At 43.3% G+C, this 10,311-nt stretch overlaps 1 protein-coding gene across 1 annotated transcript; it reads right to left on the reverse strand.

The window, feature by feature from the left end:
- On the reverse strand, nt 8,942-10,032 carry LOC100520757 (olfactory receptor 56A4-like). Its single transcript, XM_021102719.1, has one exon. The coding sequence runs from the start codon at nt 9,926-9,928 to the stop codon at nt 8,942-8,944; it is 987 nt and encodes a 328-aa protein (XP_020958378.1). The 5' UTR covers nt 9,929-10,032.

Here is a 10,311-nt window from a genome sequence, read left to right on the forward strand (position 1 = left end):
GATGCCAGGTGGGCCTGAAACTGGCTGAAAGAAAAGAGATGTGAATTCAGGGTTTGATTGCTTCATTAACCTCATAACTGACTGATCTGCCTCCACTCTAGGCTGTCAGCTTTCTCCTCAATTCTACTGATACGAAATCTGTCTAAAATTAAATTGGACCATGTCACTCAGCATTCGCAGCTTTATGAAGAATGACTTCCTTCCCGTGGTATGTTCCAGATCCACACACATCGACCCAGCCCCATAGGGTGTGCCTGGCTTTGTCTCGCTTCTGTGTGTTTACATGCGTTACATCCTTCTAGAATCAACTCTCTTGCCATCAACTAACTACCTTCTGCTAACCCCGTCCTATTTGTACCAAGTCACACCTCTTAGAAACTGAAAGGGAAAAATCTTTTTTTTTTTCTTGTTACTCTTCTCATTTTGTTTTTATTATTATTATTTTTTTGTCATTTCAGAGCCATGCTCGCAGCATCTGGAGGTTCACAGACTAGGAGTCGAATCAGAGCCACAGCTGCCAGCCTACACCACAGCCACAGCCATAGCCACAGCAACACGGGATCCAAGCCACATTCTGTGACCTACACCACAGCTCATGGCAACACCGGATCCTTAACCCACTGAGCGAGGCCAGGGATCGAACCCACGTCCTCATGCACACCAGTCGGGTTTGCTACCACTGAACCACGATGGGAACTCCTGTTACTCTTTTTACGCACACAGTTAGATGCTTCTTTGTCCCACTGTTTCTCCATGATCCTTAAATAGCCTGATCATGCGGCTCAACAAAACACCCCTGTGTTCCTTGAGGTTTCCTAGTTGTCTTCCAAAAAGTCTGTGTTCCCTCTGCCAGCAATGCCGTCTCCTCTCTTCATTATAGCGCAGAGAAAAATGCCCCATACATGTTAATGTAACAGGCTCTCAACAAGTACAGCTCAGAGGCAGGAGACTGACTGATTGTGGAAAGCATCACAATGCCTTGAACTAATTTCACTTACTGTCTCCCTATCTTTCGCTACCATCAGTCACTGGCCCTCTTGCTTAACACTCAGGAAAAAGCGGAACAAAGCAGAAGAGGTAAAAATACTTTAGTGCTGAGGGGGAAAATAAACAACCCAGCGGTGAAAACAATAAATACAAGAGATACCCGCGTGGTGTCTTTTTTGCATGTGTATCTGGTAAGTGTTTAAAGCAAACAAATCACATAACGTTTTCCCAGGCAAAGGAGAGGAATTAAGGAAATGAGGCTGTTCAGACAAGGGAAGGACCGAGGAACACTTAAACATGTCCCAGGATAAGCTGTCTCAGACTGGACCTCCAGCTCCCTTGGAGTGTCTTCTTAACCACCCAGGATTCTGATGCTGAAGAAGTTGCCAGATTCTGCTGTGTTCTCCTCCAAAGCAAGGAAAGATCGTTTTCTGTAGGTGGATTCGGGGCAGGTTGTGGAAGCATCCCTAAAAAAGTATCTCCCCACCAAGGTTTGGAGCTGTGTGGTGTTCCTTGGCTGTAGAGTGTGGGCTTCTCATCAGGATTCGCGTTTGTCTAGACCAGTGGTTCTCCAGGGTGAGTGCGGCTCAGAATCACCCGGAGACTTGTTGACCCACATACTGCAGAGTTACCGGTTCTGCAGGTCTGGAGGGAAGCCTGAGAACTTGCCTTTCCAGCCAGTTGCCGGGTAATGCAGATGCTGCTCTTCCAAGGACAGTACTTGGGGAATGACAGAATTGGGATAACTGACCTAACCTCTAATCAAGACGAACTGTAACCCAAGACTGCTGTCTCCGTTTAGCCAGCCCTGGTCACACTCTGCTCAGCTTTAAACATCACACTGACGGCTTCTTCCATGATTTTCAGTTATTTAGTACCATTCGGGGCCATCGCCCTTCTCCCAATTTCTAAGTCGTCTCCCTCTCGTGGACTCTCTGGGAATTCCATAGGTTCTTTCTCACAGTTTCATCTCTCTCTGCCTGACCCTATAGTTCTTAGCCACCTCTCCTGGTGGCTCATAAAGCTCCCTAAGGTCATTAAGAGCAAGGACACGATATGCTTCTTTCTTGGGTGTGATAGTGGCTCAAATCCAGACACTTACCCTATGCCTCTGATTAATAGTCTAATAATAAAGAATGCACTCCCGTCCACCTCCCAGCCAGAGACAGACCTGAGCTGACCTTCTGCGAGCGCGGCTGACCCACATTCTAATTTGTTCGTGCTCCTCTGGTGTCCGTGACCTTGGGGGTCTTCACATACTAACATCTGAGGCTGCAAAAACATCCTCTGAAGTGAGCAGCGAGTAAGCTGAGCACCAAACTCAAAGTGTCACTTACGCTTGACTTTCCAGTACACGGCTCCCAAAGTTACTTACAGGGAGAGTCTTACAGTGTGGCCACCCGGCTGCTTCCAGGCAAGCTGTGACTTCTCTGCCTGTCCTTCTGCTGGTGGCTTCAGCCCTGGACGGCTGCACGAAGATGCTGTGTCTATTACAGCCACTCTCCTGTGTCCAGAATCATGAAGAGCTGATTTGGAAAAATCCTGCCCCCGTGGGACCCTCCCTCCCTGCAGGCACATACCCACTTCTAAGGTAAAGAGAGAGAGCTCTGTGTATAACCGCAGATGGAATAAAAGAGCAGTCACTAGTTTATGGTTTCTCTTGAGGTGTCTGAAAGTTACATAAACCGAGAGGAATTATTTGTCATGGAAAGGAATACCATTTGGGGACTTGGCGGATGTGTGTAAGACAGCTCTCAAGAAGACAGATGTCATTAGACTCATGAAATGACTTCACGTTATATATTAACTGCATTCTAGAAAAATCATTTCAAAACAATTAAAACCACTCTGAAATTTTTAAAAATTGTATTTAAAGTGAGTACTTAGTGATGATTTATTTTATCATTAATTTTTAGTTATGGTTTTAGAAATAGCTTCACACAGGAAAATAATGTCACTTAAATGAAAACAAATGTATGCAATTCTTTTTTTTAATGTATGCAATTCTGAACAGTAAAGTACATATATTTGATTAGGACACAGGGTTTTAGTTCAAGGATTAGCATCAAAACAAAAAAATAGTAAAAAAAAAAAAAAATTACATAAAAACTTCACTAACCAAAGAGCCCAGATGGGAAAAAAAAAAAAAAATATATATATATATATATATAATTCAGCCATTAACAAAGAAGAAACTCTGTCATTTGTGAAAATGTGGTTAGATCTTGAGGGCATTATGGTAAATGAAATAAATCAGACAGAGAAAGACAAATACTTATGATCTCACTTCGATATGGAATTTAAAATAACAACGACAAGCTAATAGATACAGAAGACACAGTCTCATAGATACGGAAGAGAGATTGGGTGGGAATATGAGAGAAATGGTTGAAGAAGGTCAAAATTTACACACTAACAGTATAAAATATTGTCGGGGGATTTAATATACAGCATGATGATTCTAATTAATAACACTCTACTGCCTATTTGGAAGTTGCTAGTGAGTAGATCTTAAGAATTCTCGGAGTTCCTGGCGTGGCGCAGTGGTTAACGAATCCGACTAGGAACCATGAGGTTGAGGGTTCGGTCCTTGCCCTTGCTCAGTGGGTTAAGGATCCGGCATTGCCGTTGCCGTGAGCTGTGGTGTAGGTTGCAGACTCGGCTCGGATCCCGCATTGCTGTGGCTCTGGAGTAGGCCAGTGGCTACAGCTCCGATTAAACCCCTAGCCTGGAACTTCCATATGCCGCAGAAGCGGCCCAAAGAAATAGCAAAAAGATAAAAAAAAAAAAAAAAAAAAAAAAGGAATTCTCATCACAAGAAAAAAAAAGTTCTGTAACTGTGTACGGTGAGAGACATTAATTAGACTTATAAATAAAGCAAAATTAACAGCAACAAAAGAAGAAATAAATCCACAAGTGTGGTAAAAGACTTCAGCATACCTGTCCTAAAAGATGATAAAACAATCCAATAGAAAGAAAATCCATATAGGTCTGAAAGATCAGATTACACAGACAGAACGTGGCACACGATAAAAACAGGATTAATGTTATTTCCAAGTGTATAACCAACTAAATGCTCAAACATAAAAAAAAAAATCTCAACTAATTTCAAACAAGTGGCATTGCTCAGAATATGTTCTCTGATCACAGTGAAATTAAAGCAGGAAGCAACATTCATGTACTTTTAAAACCCATTCTTCATAAAAACTAAATGTGCACCTCTAAATAACCTATGGGTCCACAAAAAATCAAAATGGAAATTAGGAAATCCTTTACACGGATGAAATTGCTCCAGTTATAACATTGCCTCTCCATTAAGCCCTAAGACGCAGAGATGCTTTGGGTTTCCTGTCTTCCTGGTCACTGAATACTCTCTGAAGCATTACATCCCATACGAACACACCTGCCTACCTTGCCATGCACACATAGCCACCCAAACTACGCACCTGCAAAGGTGAAGGGGAGATGTATGCATTTAGGTACAAAGAGAAAGAGAAAACAAAGGCTTATGGCACTTACCCCAGAGCATCTTGAAACTCCATCCGTTTGAGTATTTGTTTGTAAAAGAGAGAGATGACAGATACTGAGTCCCATATTCCATTACCGTATGTACTGTACCCATGTTCCATTTTACTGTATACTTCATTCCATAGTCCATATTTCACTCCTTTCTCCATTTTACTGCATCCCACATTTTATTAACATATCTCATAAATATTTGCTAAATATCTTTCAGGCGTTTGGTGTTTTGCATGGCTCAGCAGGAAATGCAAAAGCTGGTGAACAAATTTTGACTTAACTAGGATTTGTAAGAGACAGCGCATTAAAGAGAAATGCGAATTGACTTGGAAGGAAGGAGTACGCCTCTCTGAGAGCCATCCAGCCCACAAGCTTATCAAAAGAACCATGTGAAACATTGTAAAACTGGTACTGGAATTCTAATTCACCCGAAAGTGTTTCCACATGAACCCAAGGAAGAAATTGCAAGCAAACGAGAGGAATTTTTAAAAATCCCAAACAGAAACAAAGGTATACTGTCTCAAGTGCTAAAAGGTGGTTTTTAGAGGCATTTAAGCAAATCTTGGATGCATGTTGACCAAATATTCTTTATTGAGAATTTCAAGAGAACTACAGATTTGATAACTTGAAAACCTCTGTGGATATGAAATTTTAGCCAGAAATAAGAAAAGTGATTGACGATGTGAAAAATCTAAGTGTTTTTGTGTGCTTCAAGAGGTAAATTGTAATGAATTTGAAACTTTCTCTTCTCCGGTTTCATGAAATTGCCCCCCCCCGCCCCCGCCAAATGAAAGAGCACTGGAAATAGGACCCTTCATCAGGATACATGCAGTGAATCTATGAGCAAATACCCCTCATGGGCTGACTTGAGATCCCCGTTTTCTGCTCTCTCTTTATGAACTACCTACAGTCTCTCCTTGGAAAGAGCAGTGCTTGCAGTCTGAGTCCATCCCAACCTGTCTGTTAGCCAACCTCGGCGTCTGATACGAGGCAGCAGGACCAAGACTTCCACAGATGACATAGCACAAGGAACGGCTTAGTATGCCTCAGCGTAACACCATGAGCTTCAAGTAAGGAAAGGATTTTATAAGTCAGGAAGACCCAGTGATTGATAAATTACACCGCGGCTGAGAAGGACACGCAGGGTGGCGGGAACATCGTATAAATAATGAAGGACAACATCTAAAGACCTTAGAGAAAGCAGCGTGCAGAGGAAAATAACAAAGGGAGGTCCCATTTATAAATTACGAGCATATTTTGAGCTCTGACTGAAAAACTTCCCATAGGAGTTCCCACTGTGGCTCAGTGGTAAGGAACCCTGTGAGTAGCCATAAGGATGTGGGTCCAACCCCAGGCCTCACTCAGTGGGTTAAGGATCTGGCATTGCTGTGAGCTATGGTGTAGGTGACAGATGAGGCTCGGACACTGTGTCACCGTGGCTATGGTTTAGGCTAGCGGCTGCAGCTCTGATTCAACCCCTAGCCTGGGAACTTCCCTATGCCATGGGTGCAGCCCTAAAAAAGCAGGAAAAAAAAAAAGAAAGAAGGAAAATCTTCCCATAAATGAAGTCATCCAACAACCTGGTAATTCACACAATCAGAGACAATTTTCCCTCTTCTTAAATTAGGAAACTAGAGCTCAGATTGGAGAGTGAAGAGTTAACATCTAGGAGTGCCCATTGTGGCGCAGTGGAAACAAATCTGACTGAGAACCATGAGGTTGCAGGTTCAATCCCTGCCCTGGCTCAGCGGGTTAAGGATCTGGCGTTGCCGTGAGCTGTGGTGTAAGTCGCAGACGCAGCCCGGATCCCACATTGCTGTGGCTGTGGTGTAGGCAGGCAGCAACAGCTCCAATTAGACCCCTAGCCTGGGAACCTCCATATGCCATAGGTGTGGCCCTCAAAAGACAAAAGACAAAAAAAAAAAAAAGTTACACATCTAACCAGTGGCCAAAGTGGTGAACCTGGACCTAAGTAAGAGTCCTTCGCATCTCATTCCAAGATAAGCAGCCTTAGCTTCTATAGTACATAAAAGTGCTTTGAACAGTGAGTTATATAAGGCTTTCTGTAAAGTGTTTCAGAGCATTCATTGTATTCACAGCTTGATTCGTTCCCTGGGAAGATTTCAGAGGAAAGAAAAAACAGGGAGGCGGGTATGAATTATTCACTTTCCTTCAACAGGAAGAAGCACAATAAGCAAAGACTTGTATTAGCAGCTCTAAAATATGTAAAGTTTAGAAGAACAGGTTTTGCCAGATTCAGAGGAATTTATCATCTAGTGTCAGAGCGAGACACACACATGGCCCAAGATAAGTCAGAAGGATTCCGCCGGGTAAATACAGGAAGGGGTTGTGCAGGGGGACAGGTTTAAACTGAGACGCGGGCAATGGTCGCGGTTTGGCAAATGAAGACGCTAGTGTTGGGTGTTCCATGTGGAAGAAGATGTTTGAGCATAGACGTTAAGGAAAAGTACAGAAGGCGTAATCTGAAAATAATGAGTTTACGGACCCACAGGGGCAACTAGAATATGGTTGAGAATGTCCGAGCAGCTTTGTACTTGGGCTAGAATCAGTCTTTGGCGTTGTGAAACGGAAGAGAGCAGATGAAAGCTTTGATGGAAGACAATACCGTGGAAACAATAAATGATCTTGTAAGTTCTTAAGAATGGCCAGCTTCATCATAGACCAGCTATGTTAGACACTGTTCTCTACTGACTCATGCAACAGCATGTTTGAAATATATCAAAAAAGGGATCTAGTCACGGATGTAACTTAATCCTGGGAAACACTGGCAATATCTGGGCCCCCACCATTTTTAGGGCACGGTCAGGAAGGGAATTGGAAGTGTAAAATGCGCTTATCTTTGTTGGACCAACACATAAATTCAGATGCCTGGATCCTATGGGAAGATAGGCTGGTGCTGGCCCAGGATACGAGAACTGACCCAGCAGGGCTGAAAGCAGAATGAGAAAGTCAATTCAGATTTATCTAAGATAAGCAACAGAGAATGAGGGGTTTAGAGGGCACCCGAAATCTGAGAGAAAAGTCAGGGAGGACGGAATGAAGTCAAAAGTTGGCAAAACACATCTGAAAAAAAGGACGAACATTTTCATTTTCAAAGTGTGCACACATGCACAAAGGAGTCATCACTAAACTTTTTTTATTTCATTAAAAAGAAAGAAAGTGCTGCAGGATGTTCATAATCCAGAAAAGTGACATTAGAAAATTAACAAGATCTGGCAAGGCTAAAGGAGCCAGCCCTATTCACTCAACTCTAAGAATCAAAGTTCTGGAGCCAACCTCTGAATTACCACAAGAGATTCTTTTATGGCACAAACCAGTTCGACCTGTGCCAGCTGGAACCAAAATCTCTAATGCATAGCAAAGTATTAAGCAACTAAAGAAATGGAGAGACACTGAAAATGATTAGAATAATGTTTATTCTCTTTTTATTAGAGCTAACATACAATACCATATTACAACATAATGATTTGCTATTTTTACATATTACAAATGACCGCCACACTAAGTCTAGTTACCATCTGTCACCCTGCAGAGTTAATACAACATTATTGGCTGTATTTCCTACGTAGTACATTATATCCCCATGGCTTGTGTTATAGCTGGAATTTCTTACCTCTTAATCTTCTTCACCTATTTCATCTGTCTCTAGCCCTCCACACACACCCTGCTCAAACCCTCTGGCTATTACCAAAAAGACAAGAAACAAGTGTTGGTGAGGATGTGGAGGAAAGGGAACCCTCTGTCCTCTTAGTGAGAATGTAAATTGGTGGAAGAGGCTCAGAAAGCAAAAAAATAGAACTATCGTATGATCCAGCAATTCCACTTCTGGATATTTATCCAAAGGAAATGAAAACACTATTGTGAAAAGATATATGTACCCCATGTACACAGCAACACTACTTACAATAGCCAAGATAGGGAAGCACCCTAAGTGTCCATCCATACATGAATAGATACAGAAAATGTGGTATGTATAAATCATGAATATTACTCTGGCATCTTTTAAAAAGAATAAAAATTTGCATTTTTGGCAAGAATAGACATAGAGGATATCATGCCAAATTAAATAAGTCAGACAAAGACAGATGCTGCGTGATCTCACAAGTGAAATATAAAAAACAAATAAAACATAAACAGACCATAGAAACACTTATTCTGTATTTGAAAAACAATATAACTTTAATTACGTTTCCGTCATTACGGCTTGATAAGTCCCTCTTACCCAGATGAGGCCAAGAGAAACATCAAGGTAACTCCAAAATGCAAAAAACTACTGTAGCAGTAAGTGCAATAGAGAACAGGAGCCATGTTATGGAGATGCTCAGGATCCACAGAAACTTGGGGAAAGCAAAATCCAAACCTATTCCTAGAGTAACTATTGAAATTTCCTATGCATCATGAAAAAAATTCCCCATTACCAATTTTTGTTCCCAAGGTAAGTTCTCACCCATTTTACTGCTTGTAACCTGCTCAGCAGCTTCTGGATTCCCTGCTTGACCTCCTTGGTCCTCACCCCGTAAACAATGGGGTTCAGCGCTGGGGGGATGAGGTGGTGCAGGATGTTGAGCAGGATGGGGACGTCCGGGGGAATCCTCCTCCTGGCCAGGTTGGTGATGACCAGGACCAGCAGCACCGTGCTGAAGAAGAGGATGAGGATGAGGTGGGAACCACAGGTGCTCAGGGCCTTGGCGGCTGCTCCCTCAGCCCTGAGCCTCAGCACAGCTTTCAGGATGAAGGAGTAAGAGAGGACAATAAGGACGAGGTCAGAGCCCAGAAGGGTCCAGCCGGCCACGAACTGGTAGAGCCGATTGAAGGTGATGTCATCACAGGAGAGCTTGGACACGGAGAGGTTAGTGCAGATGCAGTTCTGGATGACCTTCTCTGCACAGTATCTGAGTCGCGAAGAAAGGACGGGAACAGGAAGAGAAAATAGGCCATTCCGGGCCACAACAAAGATGGCGGCTCTGGCGACAAACTGGTCAGTGATGATGGATGGGTACCTCAGAGGGTGGCAGATGGCTACATAGCGGTCATAGGCCATGACCATGAAGGTGCAGGACTCCATGGGGAGGAAGCTGTTCACGATGAACATCTGGAGGAAGCAGGCAGAGAAGCTGATGGCCCTGAGGTCAAACCAGAAGATGGCCAGGACCTTGGGGATGACGGTGAGACAGAGCACCATGTCCAGTATGGCTATGAGGCTGAGCAGGTAGTACATGGGCTGGTGCAGAGATTCCTCCAGCCAGATGGTGACCAGGAGGGTGGCGTTGGCCCCCAGGGCCAGGAGGAAGAGGAGGCTGAAGGGCAGGGACAGCCAGTGCTGCCAGCTCTGGTAGTTAGGGAAGCAGAAGAGGAGGAATTCGGAGACTGGAGCAGAGGAGTAGTTGCTGGCGGATGCCATGCAAAAATTCCGGTCACAACTGACACTTCAGAAAAGCTTAAAGGGTAAGACAAAAATAAATCCATTCAAACAATTTGAATACCGATGGGGAAGTAGCTCATTTTCCAAAGAGTCACTGGAAAATAATAACAGCAAAGAGAGTATTTTATAAGTACGAACCCATACATTCTGTCCTAAGTACTTGAATACTGTGAACCCATGCCCTCTGTGAAAAATCCTGCAAGCAGTGTGGTAGTAGGAGGATCGTGTTTCCTCTTTAGTCTGGACAATGCCCATTTTTTGCCCCTCTCATGGTCTCCCACCTCCTTGATAAATTGCATAACTTTCCTCCTTACAGGGAAATACGTGGCGATTCCAACCTTACAGATGAGGAGACAAAATCC

Source organism: Sus scrofa, chromosome 9 (assembly GCF_000003025.6).
Source record: "Sus scrofa isolate TJ Tabasco breed Duroc chromosome 9, Sscrofa11.1, whole genome shotgun sequence".
NCBI lineage: Eukaryota > Metazoa > Chordata > Mammalia > Artiodactyla > Suidae > Sus > Sus scrofa.

Bases quoted from the DNA above. Each gene is read 5' to 3' on its own strand.
- LOC100520757 (XM_021102719.1), bottom strand. From the start codon at position 9,928: ATGGCATCCGCCAGCAACTACTCCTCTGCTCCAGTCTCCGAATTCCTC.